At 59.6% G+C, this 17,927-nt stretch overlaps 1 protein-coding gene across 24 annotated transcripts in view; it reads right to left on the bottom strand.

Moving 5' to 3' along the window:
- Nucleotides 1-426: 426 nt before the first annotated feature.
- Nucleotides 427-17,927, bottom strand: part of NRXN2 (neurexin 2) — a 109,268-nt gene continuing 91,767 nt past the window's right edge. For 14 of the 24 annotated variants that reach the window (XM_037838114.1, XM_037838116.1, XM_037838115.1 and 11 more), the window contains 3 exons: nucleotides 15,897-16,222; nucleotides 13,209-13,287; nucleotides 427-2,073 (listed from right to left, as the gene is read on the bottom strand). In XM_037838114.1, coding sequence (XP_037694042.1) covers nucleotides 1,187-2,073; nucleotides 13,209-13,287; nucleotides 15,897-16,222 — 1,292 coding nt within the window. In that variant the 3' untranslated portion in view covers nucleotides 427-1,186. The remainder of the gene's footprint in view (nucleotides 2,074-13,208; nucleotides 13,288-15,896; nucleotides 16,223-17,927) is intronic. The other 10 variants (XM_037838122.1, XM_037838123.1, XM_037838117.1 and 7 more) reach the window with 1 other exon arrangement.

The raw sequence follows: 17,927 nt of genomic DNA, 5'->3' as shown, positions 1-17,927 counted from the left end.
AAGCAGCTCGGAGCCATGCTTGGCCCAAAAGTTCGAGGACAACTTACCGGCTTCTCATGGGCCCAAATTTAGGCCAAGACCCCAGCCCCAAGCCAGACTCAATGTCCCCACGCCCCAAACAAACTGCACAGGACCGATGGAATTTGGAAAGTTTTTGTTTTCTTTTTCCCACACATTTCTGGGGTTGGGGTGTTTTTCCAAGACTCAGACACATTTGTTAACAAAGAGAGAAAAAAAAAACTGGGGGAGCAGGGAGCCCGTGGGCAGAGGGGTGACCCCAGCAGTCTGCGGACAACGCCTTGCTCCCTCTCTTCCCTGCTGCCCGCGCCCGACGGGTGCCACAGGCGGCTGCTCGTGGTATCTAGGTTATTTGTCTTTAATATATATCTGCATTTGCCTTTCCCACCCCCCCGCCCCCCACCCCTACTCCTCCGGCAGCTCCCCATCAATGCACGTCGCCCGGCGGCACAGAACAGGCCTTCGGCTAGGCCCAAGCCCCTTCCCTGGGTGGCACCAGGCAGAGACCTCCCCCAGCAAGTGGAGCTGGGCAACTCGGGGGGCAGCCCCACTGCCCTGCCCCACCTTGCCCACCCTCGGGGGGCCCCCGCCACCTTCCCGCCCTTCTCCCACCAACTCTGAAAACTCAAAGGGAGGAAAGGAAGGGAGAAACCAGACACACGAAAGAGGAGAAGGGAGGGAAAAAGGGGACAGAGTACAGCAAGCCTGGCACGGTGGGCTGCAGGGCTTGGGAAGAGAAGGAAGGCAGGAGGGATGGAAGGCAGAGGGAGAAGAAAGAAATGGGGGAGAATTAACGGACGAGTAGTGGACGCTTTACAAAAACCCCCAGCCTTCCTTCCCGCCCAACCCCACCAAAATAAAACTACCTCCCCTTAAAAAAATAAATCAACCCGGGGCTGTGAGCACGTGCCCCGCGGCGAGGGCCAGACAACCCCAGGAGGGACAGACGGCCCCAGGCGGGACAGACGGCCCCAGGACTGACGATGCCGCTGCGCCGGGCTGGCAGAAGGGAGGGGGCAAGCACGGGGTTTCCTTTTCTTTTCCTTTTTTTGCGTTTCCTCTTTGAGAGAGAAGTCCGAGGCAGCCAGGGAGCGGGTCCCCGGGCGCGGCGCCGTCCCTCCGGGCCCTCCCGGGAGGGGCAGCTGGCAGTGGGGCGCGGGCCGGGGGCTCAGACGTAATACTCCTTGTCTTTGTTCTTCTTGGCCTTGCTGGGCGTCTTGGGGGCGGCCGGGGCCTTCTCCTTCACCACCGCGCCATTGCTCTGCGCCGAGTTACTGATGTAGTTCCGGCTCTGGTCCACCTGGTAGGAGCCCTCGTCGCGGTTGCGGTACTTGTACATGGCGTAGAGGAGGATGAGGATGCAGAGCGCCGCGGCCGCCACGATGCCCACCACCATGCCCGTGGTGCTGCTCGACTCCCGGATCACCTCCACCGCGCCGGGCGGGCCCCGCTCCCCGGGCCCCGTGGGGTTGGCTGTGGGCAGACGGGGGAAGCCGGGGGCAGCGGTGACGCCGGGGCGCAGGGGCGGGGGCCTCCGCGGCTCGAAGGAGGTGGGCGCCCCGGGCCCCGGGGGCGGGTTCTCCAGCAGGGGCTGCAGCGGGTCGCGGTGGTTCATTTTACCCGCCGGCAGGTTGGGGGCCGGGACGGAGGGGGCCAGCAGCACCCCGGGGGCGCCCGTGGCGCCGTCTGTCCTGAGGTTGGGCCGGGGAGCGGGTTTGCGGGGCGACAGGAGGGTGGTGCGGTCCGTGACCAGGGGGAAGGTGGTGTAAAAGTCCTCGTCGTCCGTCGGGGGGAGGCTGGAGTCAAAGACCTCCCCGGAGGCGAAGCCCGAGGCCTCGATGGGCTCCTCGCAGTCGCTGTCGTCCTGCTCGGCCTGGCACGGGCCGCCGGCGGGCGGGCGGCGGGCCGCGGGCGGGGGCAGGGTGTCTTGGGTGGCGCCCACGCCCGTGAGAAAGGGGTAGAAGGTGGGGGGTGGGGGCACGAAGGGGGACCGGGTGGCCACGGGAGGGGGGTCTAAGGAGTCCTCCGTGATAATGGGCAATATTAACTCTCCTCCTAGAACAAGAGAGAGAAGAGAGACGACAGGGCGTCAGCGCGGGCCGGGGCGCGGGCGGCCAGAGAGCAACAACAGCCTCACCCAACAGCACCCAAATCGGTTCCAATTGGCTTTGGCGGAGACTAGAGCGGGCTGGGCCCGCCCGCCAGCCGGCCGGAGCGCTGCGCTTTACGCGGGCGGCGGCCCGGAGGCCCTGGGCACCCCACGCTCGGGCTCTGAGGCTCTCTGGGTTTTGCTCTTTTCTTTTGTCTTAAGAAACCAAAAGGAACAGAAAGGAAAGGAAATCGAAAAGAAAAGGAAAAAAAAAAAAAAAAAAAAAAACTCTACTGGTTTAAGGCTTTAAAAAACATACAACAGCAGCATTTAAACAAACCTAACAACAGTATCTTTTAGGGTGGTTTTTTTTTTCTAGATTTTTCTCTTTTTTTTTTTTTTTTTTTTTTGCTTTTGTTTTTAAAAAAGAAGATAGCATACCACGGAATTCAGGCAACTTACATCAACAAATAGGCCGTGTGATTTTAGCATGAAGAAAAAAATTACAAACAGAGCTGTGTAAGCGGGTTCTCCCGGAAAAAAAATAAGAAAAAACAACTTTTCCGTACAACGTTTTCTGTCTATCTGTTAGGTATCTCCCTCCCTCGCTCTTCTCTCCCTGGACATCTTGCTTCCTCCTGATCCTCTCTCCTCCCTCACTCGTGCCCTCTCCCCCTCATTAAACACAAAGCTGGAATCAGCACAGTGCGGGCTGGGGAATGGTGGCCGCCATTTGGTGTCGGTGGGTGGGGAGCAGTGGGGAGGGCTTGGGCGGGGGTACACGATGGGCATTTATGTCGGAATTGCTGGGATGGGTGAGAGGACAAGGGAGGGGATGGCCACCGGCAGGGGCTTTGGAGGATAACTGCAGGTTAGCCATGGAGAGAAAAGTGGAGGGTGGGAGAGAGGAAGCCCGTGAGGAAGAGCAGCAGGGAGGAGAGAGACAGAGCAGGGCAGGGTCCCGTCCCATAGGACTCTGGGGGTAGGTGGCCAGAAGCCATGGAGAGGCAGGGAGGTGGGGAGGGGCGGGGAGTGAGTGGGGACAGTGGGCAAGGGCACCCCATTCCTGAGCTAACCCTAACTCCCCAGCGTGCGCCTTCACCCTCCACCTCTAACCCCCACTGCCATCCCTCCTCCCCCTCCCCAAAACCCCCATGGGCCGCCAGGACCTGACCAGGGCTTGACTGCCTCTGGCCCTCATATTATTGTTAAAACAATAATAAAACAACACAAAGAAGAAGAAAGCAAAAAAAGGAAAGAAAATACATACACAGCCATCTGGGAGGATGCACTTGCTCCTATAGGGCCCAGGGGAACTAGGGCAGAGGGCTGTGTCAGGGAGGTCTTTCCCCTTCCTAGGGCTGAGGACCCCTGGGCAGAAACTACAATTCCCACCAGCCCCAAAGGGTGAGAACTACAACTCCCATTAGCCCTTGGAGGGGTGGGGACCACAACTCCCATCAGCCCCTGGGGGCAATAACTACAACTCCCATCAGCCCCCTGGGGCAGCTCTCTACTCAACCTTGCCTGGGGTGGGAGGGAGCTGGGACCCCACTCTAGATTGCATATAGGAGGACTCACTGTTCTTAAAGGGGCTCCTCTGGGCCTGGTGGGGGCTGGAGACTTTCTCTCTAGCTCTCCCACCAGCACAGCCCAAGCCCTAACCCAGTGGCCCTCCCTGGCCTTGCAGGTCTGGGCTTCATAGATCCTGCCCACAAGCCCTCAGCCCCCTTCTGTGGCAAGCATCCCAGAGCCTACCCCATCCAGAACATTCCACCTGTACATCTGCCCTCTCTTCTCCTGCTCCCCCTTCCCAAAGCCCTCCATCGTCCGCACGGCCATTCAGACCCCTCTGCTCACCCTTCGGATCACAGCTCCATCTCGCAGTGCTGTCCTCAGCTACTCAACTGACCACGGAAGCGGCAGCCTTGGTGGCTCTCCCCACCAGATCCAACCTCCTGCTGAGCAGGGGCTCCCCTACACCTCAGACCTCAAGGGCTCCAGGCTCCTGGCCCTCCACTGGCCAAACCAAGAGCAAAGCCTGTTTTGTGAAGCTGGAAATGCCCAGCCACTTTTCATGGATAAGAATGCTGAGGCTTGGGGCAGACGGGGCCTTGCCCGTCAGCAGGTGTCCAGCCCAGGCCAGGTGCACACATGGGCCGCCCAGCTCCTTCTGTGGCTCGCAGAGGCAAGGGAAGGGCAGGACTCCCCTGGAGCCCAGAAAAGCCCAAACCATCCTCTCCAGGCCTCCAGGAATCTGCCAGGGCTGACTTTGGCTTGGCTGTGAACATCGGGAGGCCAGACACCTGTTCTGTCACTAAATCCCTGTGTGACTGTGGGCAAGTGTCTTTCACACTCTGAGCCTCAGTTTCCTCATCTGTAAAATCAGGATATTGACCCCCAGTCTAGGGCCAATGCCTGGCTACCATGGACCCTCCAGCCTAAGGGGGAACATCGCGTACCCTCTCAGCCCCCACTGAGCCCCTGCCCCACCAAAGGGTGGCCTGGTGCCCTGTCCCTTGGGTAAGGGGCAAACTCAGCAGCCGGGACTTGAGTGGTGGCGTCCTGGGCCCACTCACGGCAGGCTCCCTGCCCTGCACGGACATAGAGCTATCTGGAGTCTCTGCTGCCGCCGTCTTTGAGACCTCGCCTTCTGCTGAGAACATCATACTTAGCCCTCCACTCCCTGCTAATCTCTCACTCATACTTCAGAGCCCAGCCAAACGCCTCCTCTTCCAGGCAGACTTCTGAGGCTCCTCCCTGCCTTGATTGCCTCTGACACATCCCTACTCTGTCCTGGAGGCAGCAGGTTGGGACCCACTGTCAAGAAGGCCCAGAGGCCCAAATCCCATTCATCTGATTCCTTAGCACCCAGCACCAGGGCTGGCATAAAGCCAGGAAACAATAGAGCTCAATATGTCTTCACCAACGGAAAGGGGGGATTATCCCTCAAGCATTGCCTCCAAGCCAGGCCAGGCGAGGTACCTGGACAAGGGGGCGGCAGCCCCTGCACACCTGACCCCTCCCCCAGCCGCCCTCCAGGCAGCAGCACTGCCAAGAGTTCACCCTGGCAGGAGCCCTGCTCCACCTCCACCCCTCCACTGGGGTGCCAGATGCTCCTAGAAGTTTCAGGGTCAAGGCTGGCCCCAGACTGACAGGCTCAGGGCACAGGACCAGGAGGCCATTGCTGTGGGCATATCCTGCCCTAGAGGGGCTGATCCAGTTCCCCAGGGCACAGACTTGGCTCTACTCTCCTTGCCCACCCACCTAGGCTGGCGTGGGGAGGGGCACTGGTGTTTGGGCCTTGGCCCCCAGATAAATCCTGCCCAGCCTGAGTGCCCCACACAACCATTTGCCCCACCTCGCTGGTTCTTAAGGCCCTTGGGACACACAGGTTCCCAGGTCCCCCAGTCCCCAGAGCCCTCCTAGGCCGGGCTACAGGATGGAGGAAGCCACTTCAGCTTCTTGTCCCTGCCATTCACTCTGGCCACTACCTGGCCCCCATATCTGGGTCTCTGCCCTGTCCCTGCCTCCGTCAACCCCTCTGGGGGCTTTCCCTGGGCTCTCTCTGCCCTAGGCTTTGACCACAAGTATCCTGGGGGCCTTTCCCTCACCCCACCCCCCAGCCCATCAGGACCCCCTCCCTCCATGCCTGCTTGTGCCCCTGAACATCGGACTCTCCCCACACTCCACTCCTACTCCCCAGCAGATAAAACGCCACAGAGAACCCAGGTCGGCCTTCTCCGTGGGCCGCCTGGGCCACCCCTCCCACTCAGCATTTGGGGGGAGCAGATTCACGATGACTCATGGTGGCCGGGACCCTGGCTCCAGCTCTATGCTAAGGGTGCATACCAGGATGGGGTGTCCCTGGGAGCCATTGTGCTGAGACAGGGGGTCCCCAGGAACCAGCAGAGGCTGGTGAGGACCATGCAGCAGCCTCCCACCCCTCCCCGACTCCAGGCAGCTGCATTTGGAAAACTCACAGGTGCACATCCTCACAGATGCCACCTACCCGCTGCTCCTCTGCATCCTAAGACTATTGAATTTCGGTGTCTGCCAGTCCCACTTACTAAAGAGAATTCCATTCCAACAAGGAGACCACCAGCCATTCCTGAGTGCCCCTCCCCATCCCTCACCTTTCCCTGGTCCAGCAAACTGAACCCTCTCTCCCTTAGGGCACTGACTGGAGAGCTACCCAAGAGCCCCATTCCCACCCCAAGCAAGGCGTGCCCACCCCCAAAGTGGAATCTAGCACTGAGGCTGACAGCATGAGTCTAAGGGATCAGGCAGCCAAGGCCTCCCCCACCAGCACTGGGGACCTGCCCAGGAAGGATGGCCACCAGCCCACAGGGCACTTCACGTGGATTTGGCAAAGAGCAGCCGCTCAAAGTGGACACGGTGCCAGGGCTTGGTGAGTGGAGCACTGGCAGCCCTTACTCACCTGTTCGAGCAGAAGACAACCTGTACAACTGTGGGCGGTGGCCGGACGCACGGCACCCCTCCCCCGTCCTGAAAGGCCCTCAGCAAGAGCAGATGCCAGGGTGGCCTCAAGGTCAGAGAGGGTAAGCTGCATCGTGTGTGGGCACACACCCCTCTGTGCACCTGGGTATATGCCTCTAAGCACATGTGTATGTGTGTGTGCACAAACCTTGAAGGATCCAGGTATGTGAGTGTGCATGTTAGAGTCTGAACAGATGTGTACACGAGTGCACCTCTGGCTCTGTGCACGTGTCCACTTGCCTCTGAGCCCGGATCAAAGCATATGAGTGCACATGCAAAGGCATGACTGTGCCCAAGAGCACACAAATGCATCCCCGAAGGCCGGAGCACATGCCCTGTACCTCTGTGTAGCTGAGATTACCGCATGGTTCACCAAACTCATCTCCTCCCTCTCCTGGGCAGCTAGACTACATTTCCCAGCATCCCTTGAAAATAGGTGCAGCCACGTGACAGAGGGTGCACCCTGCCCTCACTGGCCTGTAAAGGTCTCCTGGGTTCAAGCCTCCAGCTTTTTCTCCTTCTGCGGTGACCTTGAAGATGGAGGAGCCACAAAACAGAAGGCATCTGGATTCCTAAAGCACCCCTGGGGGAGAGCAGCCTGCTGACCCAATGCACCCAGGTAAGGCTTTACCTGAGTGAGGAACTACCCTGGAATTAACCACTGAGATTCAGGGGTTATCAGTTACAGAAATGAAGGTCACCTTGCTCCATATACCAACACTAGCACCTGAAATGGGTGTCACAATAAAGAAACCTGTGGCACTCACGCCAAGGAAATGGATTTGGGGGCTGGAAAGATGAAGACCTAAACGAGGCCAGAGCGAAACCTTGGATAAAAGCTGTTGCTTGCAATGCCCTAGAGACTGAGATGCCCAGGGGAAGGCCTGGTTAAGAGCCGGAGTGACCAGGTTGACTTATACTTTCTGCTTTTAGCAACGTATTACAAGAAAGATGCACTTAGGAAAGTGGCTGGTTTGCAAGCAGAAATGAAAGGAAATCCAGAAATTTGGGTCCAACAAGTATCAGAAAAGCTGACTGCTTCCAAAACCCCAAACAGTAGGAGAGAAGACTGAAAAAGGCTTTGAGAGGCGATGGCCTGGTAAAACTTCTCACCTGGACACAGGGCTCAGGGCTGGCAGGATCAGACTAGGGGCATGGCCACCCCACCTATTGATTCAAACGCCCTGAAAAGAGTTGAGAGCCCGAGGCATGAGCAACAAGGAAATCAACTGGGCTTGAGACTTCTGTCTAGGAAAGCACTCTAGGTGTGATTCTTTGAGCCTTCAAACATCCTTTGGGCCCCCAAACATGCATGAGCAGGAAGTGGAGAGCCCCAAGAAGGACATTTTTTGCAACGCCCACTTCTGAGGTGGCCACGGAGGATAACGGGCTGGGAAGAGCCTCCCAGAGGATAGAGCCAGGGGCCCCAGAGAAGGGAGAGGAGAATTTGTCCCAGAAAGCAGAGGCAGGGTGTAACAAAGACATTTCCCACCTCCGAGCCAAGGCCTCGCACTGCCTGCTGGCTGGATTTCCTGGCTGCTGGGAGCTGGAAGCTTCTAGGTGTCTTCCACTCTTCCCTTTTTTGCATGGGAGGTTTTATTGTAGGACTTGTCTCTGCCCCACTCCTGTATTCTGGGTGTGTGTTGGGGTGTGGGGACAGTGAGATGTTATCATTTTAGTTCGTGGGTACTAGGCAGGCAAGGTCCCCAGATGACACATGGCTCTCCAGTCCAGACGTGGGGACCCAGATCAGAGAAGTGAGATCGGGACCTGATGGCCTGAGCCACATGCCTCCCAGGGATCCTCGACTTGGAGATGAGTGCCCTTGTTTGGTGAGACTTTGGGCTCTCTCTTGGAGAGGGGCATTCTAGGGGTGGGAAGAAGAGCAAAGCAGATGTCTGGTGACTCCTAAGGCCAAACCATGGTGAATAATTCACTGGCAGGTCACCAACAGCAAGGCCATGTTTCCCGCTTTCCTTGACGCTAGGCGTGGCCACGTGACTGAGCAGCAGTGATGTGTGGTCAGGGGTGACGTGGGCCTCCCCAGGCCTGGTCCATAAGAACTTCCCCTCCGTGACCCTCCATGCTCCTTCCCCGTCCACCGCAAATGCAGGAAGTCACAAGTTGAAGACGGGCAGCCCCTAAAATGGAAGGCAGCTGGGCCCTGACTCACCGCTTGGAAGAGAGCTGCCTGCCAATTGGGAACACTGGGTTATAACTTCACATGAATGAGAAATAAATTTTCATGTGTTAAACCCTGATGATTGGGAGTCTGTGATCACAGTGAGTGTTTCCTTAAGACACTCTGGGAATCTGACCACGCGTGTGCCGCTATGATGGTGAGCACGTGAGTGGGGTCTGAGAGTGCGCACGCATGCCTTGAGGGGCCTATCTGTGCACGTGTGTGAGCACATGCGTGTGCATGTAAACACAAGCCTTGGGAGGTCTGAACTCACATGGGCCCTGGAGGGTCTCCTCTCGTGGGAGCCTGGGGGAGGGATGAAGGTCTGTGAGTCTGAACACATGTGCATGTGTGTGAGACCACACACAGCCCATCCCTGAGAAGGCACACACACGTCCCCCTGTGCGTTTCAGTGCATGTCTGGCTGTGTGTGCACATGGGCCTGCCTCTAGGGGAATGAACATGCGTGTACACAAGCAGAGCCCTCTGAGACCATGTATGTGCACCTTGGGGTCTCAGCATGAGTGTGGACCTGGGTGGAGCTGCAATCCACACACACACACCTGTGAGTCTAGGCATGGGGGTGCACTCGGTGGGCACAGGTGTGTGAGTGCACGTGAGCGTGCACTTCAGGGAGTCTGAGCACACTGTGTTCATGCCTGACTCAAACGCACCCCCGTGTCTCTGTGGGTCTGAAATGCAGGTGAGCTTCCAGAAGTCTGAATGTGAGTGTACAAGTCTGTAATAGGGACAGGAGTGAGCATCCTCTACAGGTGGGCCTATACCTGCATGTGTGTGAGCAATTAAAGAAGTGTAACTTCATGAGTCTGACATACACATGCCTTAGTGAGTCCAAGCAGGTATGCGTACATGCTTAAGTCTGAAACCACACATGTGCACTGAGTGTCTGAAATATGTGCCTGCTCCTCCAGGTCTGAGTGTGTGTGTGTGTGTGTTTGTGAGCATTTGGTGTGAACCTCAGTAGATCTGAGCTTGTGTGTGAGTGTGCCCCAGGGCGTTTGAGCACCATGTATGTGTAGCTTTGAGCGCACACAAGTGCCCTGCTGGGTTTTGGCACCTGTGTGCTGATGTGGTCTGTGCATGTGAATCTTGGTAAGGCTGAGTGCATGGAAGTCAGCCTCTGTGGGTCTGAGCAGATGGGCGGGTATCTGAGGAGCTCTAAACACACATATACAAATACAAGACTCCATGGGTCTAAGTGTGAGTGCCTTTGTGAGATTCTGCACGTGTGCACATGTGCTCCTGGGTCCAGACCACAGATGTGTGAAGCCATGTGTGTGTGCCTCTGTGGCCTCAGCAGAATGCCATGTGCTCTCCTAACTTTGCACATGAGTGTGCCCATGGAACTGGCACATGTGAGCTTGCAGGTAGGTCCGTAAATGTGTGTGTGAACGTCTGTGTGCACGCCCCTGTCAGAGCATGTGTGGGGCAGAGATACATGTGCCCCTGTGGGTTGGAGCCTGTGTGTACTCTTTCTAGTGACCCAGGTCACTCAGGTAACAACATGCAGGTCAGGTCGGCTAAGACAACACGGGGTCACCTTTCCAACCAGACAATGCATGCCCCGCTAAAGACATTCACGTTCAAAAAAGTGCACACGCTGTGTCCCAAACAATATCCTCCTTTAGCTGCGTTGCCAGCCTGTGGCAATCAACCAGTTAGATCATGGTCTCATCCAGCTGGGGAAGGGGTCTGGGCATGGGGGCTGTGCAGGGGCCCAGGTCACAGGAAGGGCAGAAAAGTGAACAGGGATGATCCCAGACCCCACACGAGATCCAAAGGCAAGGATCTGGAAGGCGGGATGGGTGCTAGTACCTGGGGGTCACCCCTGGGCAGCCACTGTCTTCAGCCAGGCTACCTCCACCTCTCAATGCTGACCCTGGGAGCCAAGGGAGGCCTGGCTGGCTGCTAGAGACAAAGCCCCCCGCACTGGGATCCCGAGACAGGCTCGGGCTAGAGCTCCCCTACCCCTCTGGGGGTGCGGGTGTAGGGAAGACATGGTCTAGCCCAGCCTGGCGCACCCAGGACTCATCCTGGTCAGATGATAAGAATCAACTTTGAACACTTCACAGTGGTGTGAGCACGTACACACAAACGTGGGTGCATGACTGTGACGCAGGGGTGGGGAGAGCCGGTGCGGCCACTGGTCATTTCCTCTGGGGGCTCAAGCATGCACTCTGCCCTCTCTGCCCCCTTTGGTTTTCAGCTGGGTACCGGGCTGGCACACCAGCCTCTCCCTAGCCCCCGACTTCCACCGCTTCTCCACCCCCATGTTCCCCTCACGCACGTGGCCCTTTTCCCAGGAGCATCTGCCCAGGGGTCAGTGACCTCACTGGACCCCGACTGGAGGGGCAGAGGTCACGCCTCCATCAACTCCTCTGCATGGCCCCGTCCTAACGCTGCCTAAAGGGGCTCAGACCAGCCGGACGCACACTCGGTGCCGCATCCCAGCCCCTAACGAGGCTGGGGGCCAAGGCTGGTGGGGAGAGACCCTCGGGGGGATGGTGCTGCAAGTCCCCACGTGGCAGTCACCTGGCCCAAGGCTCCTCTCTGCAGGGTCAGGGAGAACATCCAGAGGCCCCTCCTCTCCGCCTGGGAGTCCCCCTCCCAGAGAGCGTGAACATGGGCCGGCGCGGGTGACGGGGCCAAGCAGCGCCCTTTTCCTGTGCCATTCTGTCCCCAGAGCCTTTACCCCAGGACAGTCCTTTGTCCCAAAGCTGTACGTAGGGCTCCCGGCCAGCCGTTATTCACGGCCACTCCTGGCAGGCCTGGCCCAGGGGCACCGTGTCGGCCTACAGGAGCCCCCGCTAAGCAAGGACAGCCGCAGGGGGAGGCTCTGGGTCGAAGCTGCCAGATGCCCAGAGCCCCCCAGAACAATGGTGGGGTTCGAGCTTGAAGTCCCTAAGCCAAGGTCGCCCAGTGAGCTTGAGGGACAGCTCCCAGCCTGAGGGCGCAGCAGAGGAGCCTCCCACAGTGCACGGCGCCTGTTCCGGAAGGCACAGGCCCTTGCCGTGGAGGGGTCCTTTCCAGCCCAGCAGCCTGAGGCTTCCCCAGGACTGCGGGGACAGCCCCCTCAGCTCTGGCCTACCGGGGGGACACAGGGCAGTCGGGCTTCAGCCTCTAGGACTTGGGGGGGCCTGCAGACGGGAAGCCAGTGACTGCGCCCCGGAAATCCCTCTGCCCATGGTCTCTGGAATCTGCTCCTTGCCCACAGTCACGGCTTAGATCTTGTTCTCTTCTTGTTCCACCCATGCCCTCAGCTTGAACATCTTCTCCAGGGCTGGTCACCACCACGGACCCACCCGCCAAGCCAGCTGCACAGGGTGTCCCCGTCACACTGCCAACCTCAGCTGACCACATCGCCTCCCCTGCCCCTGCTTGGCACCTTCCCCAACCCCCGGCCACCCCGAGCGAGAGCCATGGGCAGACCCTCCCCTCCCCGGGCTCATTGGGGCGTCACCAAGGCCTAAGTGCCCACATTGGGACACCTGACGCATGTCGTCCTTCCTCCATGCCCACCGCCAGCCTCCAGCAGGACCTCATGTCCTCCCAGCCCCCACCCCCCAGACACACACATCTGCTTGGGAGCACAGCCCTTGACCCCACCAGTGCCCCACTCCCCAGTCGGCACTCAAGGCCCACCCTACTCTGCCGGTCGAGTCTCAATCTGGGACTGCACCCTGGGGCCTTCAGCCCCTCCAGACCCACCCTCATCCCTGGAACCTTTCCTCCCAGCCCTGTGCTCCTCTCACAGCAGCTCCCCTGCTGGAAATCTGGGCCGGACCCCAGGCCCCAACCTCTGTCCCCGGAGGCCAAGCACCTGAGCAGTCACTGCCTGGGCTTGGCCTGGCCGTCCTGGCAGTGTGACCGGCCTGGGGACCCTCCACACCAGAGCGCTGGCTACCTCCCTGAGCCTGGGGTTCAGGAGGGGCAGGGGCACCAGAGCTCGGCTCTGCTAGTGACAAAGAGCACGCCAAGCCTCAGGGCCTGATGGGAGTTGTAGTTCTGGACCCTAGAGCTGATGGGAGTTGTAGTTCCTAGTTCCCACACCACCACTACCCCTGCCCTACCTCCACCCCAATAGGACTCATGGGAGCTGTGGTTATTCATCTTTCTAGGGAAAAACCTCTTTTCTTCCCTCCCAGCATCCTCTGGCTCTAAACCCCAGGATCCCCAGCTAAGGACCTCACTACCTCTGAGGGGTGGGGCACCAAAAGGTCACAACTGCCTTGCCAGAGGGCATCTGAGGGACCTGGTGGGGGAGCTGTCAGGAAGGGAAGGAGCTGTCAGGGAAAGCTAAGGCCTGCAGGAGGCCCTTGGGCATGGGCCAGGTGACAGTCGCCCCCCTCCCCTCAGCTGCAGCGGGCCCGGGGCAGGGGAGGGGGGAGAGGCACTCACCAGTACTGGGCTCACACTCCTCCAGGTCCTCGTCATCGCTCGGACACTCGGCCGAGGCCACCAGGAGGTCATCTGTGTTCTGGGGGGAGTGGGGGGGGACAAGAGAAAGAGGGGTGGGGGACAAAGGGGGTTCCAGGGTGGGTCAGCAGACCCCACAGCCACTCTCAATGCGTGGGACGGCAGGGAGGGGCACAGGGGACAGGGCCTGGGCTTGGGTCCGGACGACCCCGGCTGCAGTCCCAGTCCAATCACAGGCCGGATGACTTCGGGCCCCTTTTTGTCCAATGCAAAGGGAAACACAGCACCCACCTGCGGCCCCCACCCTACCCCACCCCAGGCCTGAGAGTCAAGGAGAGGGCACAGGTCGAGTGTTTACTTCTGGAAAGAGACTGGACACCAGCCCTGGGCTGCAGAGCCACAGTGAGGGGGCCCAGGATGCGCCCGGGCAGGGGCGAGGCTTGGGGGCTGCGGAGCCAGCACGGGCTGAGATGGGGATCGGCCCTGGAGGGGCTTCTCAGCTTCAGCTTCACCACCTCAACACCCCTCATCTCTCTCCCAAACCCCTCCCCACAGCCAGAGAGAACTTGGCCTCACACAATAATTAGGGCTACGGTTGCCATGACGATGGGAGTCGACTTTGTCAGCATTTTCTCTCCTGGTTGCAAAGGGAGAGTCCTGGAGATGGGTGAGTTGGGTGGGGTCCTCAGGGGCATTTGGAAAGGCACCCGAGGAGGGAAACCACAGTCCAGGTGGGAAGGGAGCCTGGGGGCCTGCAGGGCGGGCAAGGATGGCAGGGGTCGGGGCGAGGGTGGGGGGAGGGGATCACAGCCTGCCTCCCCCACCCCCACCCCTGTCTCAGACACTGCAGCCCCCACCCCAAGGGGAAGGCGAGCGTGGAGGATAGACTTCCCTCCCCTGACACCCATACCCACTCCTGCTGGGGGTGCTCCCCCCACAGCTGTGACCCCTAGACTCCCCTTCCACCTGGGTGGTCTCCACGACCTTCCCACTGGCCTGCAGAGTCCTTCTCCCCCCACGAGCTGGAGACCCAGCCCTTCCCCAGGGGGTGCCAAGGCTGGGCGCTCAGAGTTCCTTGGTGTTGGGCAGTGAGGGCAGAAGGGAAGGACACTGTGGTGGTTTGGGGCTGTATGTACCCCAGAAAAATACATTCTTAAATTTAATCTGTTCCTGTGGGTGAAAACCCATTGTAAGCAGGCCCCTGGAATGAGGTTACTACAGCTAAGGTGTGGCCCACCTCAATCACGATGGGGCTTAATCCTATTACTGGAGTCTTTTATAAGCAGAATGAAACTCAGACAGAGAAAAAGCCCCAGGAAGCAAGAAGCTGAAAGTTAAGGGAACCCAGAAGAGAAGAGAAAGGCCAGGAGAGGCCGCCATGTGCACGGCCATGTGACCAACGAGCCCAGGACCCAGGGTCGCCGGTGGCCGACCCCAGAACGCCACAGTCTTTGGGAGAAAGCATCGCCTTGATGCTCCCTCAGTTTGGACTTTATTCCAGCCTCAAAACTGGGAGCTAATAAATCCCCATTAAGTCAAACCAATGCACGGCACTTGCTTGAGCAGCTGAGGAACTAAAGCAGGCTCTGACTTGCCTCTCTCGCCTGGATGTCAGCCCACCCCCCCACTCACCCCCCACGGAGGTCCCAACCCAGACAACCTTGGAGCCCCTGGCGCCCGCCCCTCATTTAGAGGCAGAAGCTGAAACCAGGCCTGGGAGAGCGCAGTCCCTCCAGGCCCGGACCCTGACAGCCCCAGGGATGAGACCAGATGGTGGCAAGAGGGACAAAGGCTAAGAGTGCCCGCGGGGGCCAGGAGGGAGTGTCCATGGACCCACAAGCGGCAGCAACTAGAAAACTCAGCTCGGGGTGGCCTTGGTAAGTCGCACATGCTCAGTGGCTTTGGCCAACGGGAAACCCTGGCCTGCCCTGCCCCAGTGAGAGCACAGCTCCCAGGCGTGGTCCCCTCCAGTCCTCCCCTGGGTCCAGGAGAAGACGACAAACCCAAATCCCTCGGGCTTGACCCAAGGGGAGCATCTGAGCAAGTGGAGCAAGCATGAGGGTGGATAGGGCAGCTGGGGGCCGCTAGCAGGCAATCCCCCCAGAACCACCGATCCAGAGGACACTGGGGACCTGCCAGGTGGTGGTGGCTGCTTGGGGCCACACAAGAGGCCTTGTGGGGGCAAAGGGACCACAGCCAGGGCCCTTCCCACGACTGAGATCCTAGCCACAAGGAGGCAGCTCCTGGCCTCCAGCAACCTCCAAAGAGGGGCTGCCCACCGCTGAGGTGACCCCCACTGCCCCCTATCCCGAGCAGGGCCTGCCACATGCCCACCCCCCCACCGGGGGCTCTGGGCACAGCCTTCTTGGGTGGGGGGCACTGCCTTCCCCCAGTCAGATTTCACCTCTAGTATGTAGAGTGGTCTCCCCTCAACTCTAGGATTGGTCCCTCTAGAAATGGAGGTGCATCCACCACACCTCTGCTCACCAGGACAATGCTGCTTCCTGAAAGGTGGCCTTGCCCGCTCACCTGCACCATCGCCGTGGCAACTGGGATGCAGGCAGAGGCCCCCGGGAGGCCACCAGAGCCCTGGGGCCCTCACCTGGGCTCCCCCACTGCTTCGCGGACATCAGCCCCATCGCCCACCCCGCCGGCCAGCCAGGCCCTCACCTGGGTGGTGCTGTCCCTCAGGGTAGGGGAGCGGCCCCGGCGCGTGGTGGTGGTGGCCATGGTGGTGGTGGTCTCCATGATGGTGGTGGCCATGTCGGCCAGCAAGGTGGTGGCCGTGGTCTCCGCGCTGAGCAGCACGGACGGCCCCTCCCCCACCAGGCGCAGGTGGCCCTCGGTCCGCACATTGGGGTCGCTCTCGGCGGCCAGCGCCAGCACCTTGAGCCCGTTGTAGTAGAGGCCAGACACCTGGCCCTGGAAGGGGCGGCCCTGATCGCGGCCCCCGATCTTGATGGCGGCCTGGCTGTTGAAGATGGTCAGCTGGCGGCCTGGGGGGGCAGGGGACGGGGGTGACAGGCAGAGAGGGGACAGGCAGTGGGGGGAGACCAGAAAGGGCAGGAAAGAGGAGTCGAGGAAGAAGCCAGCAAGTGGGGGGGGGAGGGCGGAGGCGTGGAGGGGGGAGAAGCGAGGAAGGGACAGACAACCAAAGGAAAAGTCCTCGTCAGCCACAGCCCCAGCCAGGGGTACCCCAGAAGGCAAGGGTCCCCGGGGCGCACATGGGCTGGGGACAGGGAGCCAGGGGCCCCCTCTCCCCTCCATGCTCATGCCCCCCACCCCACCCCGTGCCCCTCCTCCCCAGCCCCCAGTGCCATGGCTCCTCTTCTTTCTCCTCCCTCGATGTGATCCCCATCTTCTCCCTCCTGCTTCTCCAAACACCCACACCCATTGTCCAGCCCCAAGCCAAGGAGCCCCTGGAAGCAGCAGACAGAGGCGACAAAGAGGCAAAGAGACAGAGACGGAGACTGCGGGCCAGGAGAGGGGTCAGTGGGGTCAGGGCAAAGGGTGGAAGGCAGGGCCAGAGGCCGCGGTGCGGGAGGGAGGGCACCCCACACAGCTGCCCCCCACCCCACCCTGGCTGCCCGCCCTTCCCTGGCCAAGGCCTGGCCACCGCCCAGGGTCAGGGGTCAGGCCCCAGAGAGCAGAGCCCTGCCTCCCCGCCAGGCCAGGACGTGCAAGCCCCGATATGGAAAATGTTAAAGGGACCTTGCTTCGCTCGCTGACAGCCAAAAAATCCACTCCAGCTCAATCTCACTCTTGGCTCAGCAGTGACACCTCAGAATTCCCACCTGGGTGGGGTTTGGCGGTGCTGTTTGGTTTTAGTGGATCTGGGGGTCGGTTTAACCCTCTGAGTTTGTTGCTTTGGTTTTGGTTTTTAGAAAAGAGATTTATTATGTTTAAGTTTAGATTTAACTGTGGTTTTGGTGTTGGCTTTTTTTTTTTTTTTTTTTGCGGGGGAAGGGGTGGGCAGAGGGTCTCTTGCATTGCCCCTTTCTCCCCCAGATCTCGAGCTGTTGGCGCTGGGGGAGGTTTAAGACCTGGCTTAGCCCTTGTTAGCCTCTGGTTAGTGCCTTGTTAACAACCTGGTTTAGAATTAGGTGCCTGGAGCCCTGCCCCCAAACCTGGGCTGAGGACAGTCCAACTTGTGAAACCCACACCCCCCACAGAAACTCCGGTTCAATGGGACACACCGGTCTCTGCACACTCCAGCCCTCCGTCCGGCCCCTGGGCAAGGGCCAGCCGCTGGTATGTCTCTGCTCACCTCCTCGGCCTCACCTCCTCCTCCAGCACCCTCCGACCTCCCACCGTCGGCAGGGACAGGCTCCTGAGACCCTGACCTCCTTTGTCCACGCCAGGAGAGGGCCAGGGATGGACACTCACTGCAGCAACCTCCCCGGTTCTCACACACCCAGGCCCCCACAGGCAGTGCCATACAGAGTGGGGCTAAGCAGGAGCAGTGTCACCATTACAGGTGGGTGAGCTGGTGCCTGGAGAGGCCAGAACTAGTGGACAGCCAGCACCAGAGGCCCGGGAGGACCACGACGTCCAGAGTTTCCCAAAACTTGTTCCAAGGCATAAAAATTGTGATAAAAACACAGGGGAGGTGGTTTGCAATGGCCCAAATGAGTTTGGGAAGCAAACATTTCATGAGTAAATGTGTTTCTCGCGGGACTTTTCAGAGCCTTTATGAAGCAA

The sequence above is a fragment of the Choloepus didactylus genome, chromosome 6 (genome assembly GCF_015220235.1).
Source record: "Choloepus didactylus isolate mChoDid1 chromosome 6, mChoDid1.pri, whole genome shotgun sequence".
Lineage (NCBI taxonomy): Eukaryota > Metazoa > Chordata > Mammalia > Pilosa > Megalonychidae > Choloepus > Choloepus didactylus.
The sequence above is the reverse complement of the archived record's forward strand: the minus strand, read 5'-3'. Positions and strand labels throughout refer to the sequence as shown.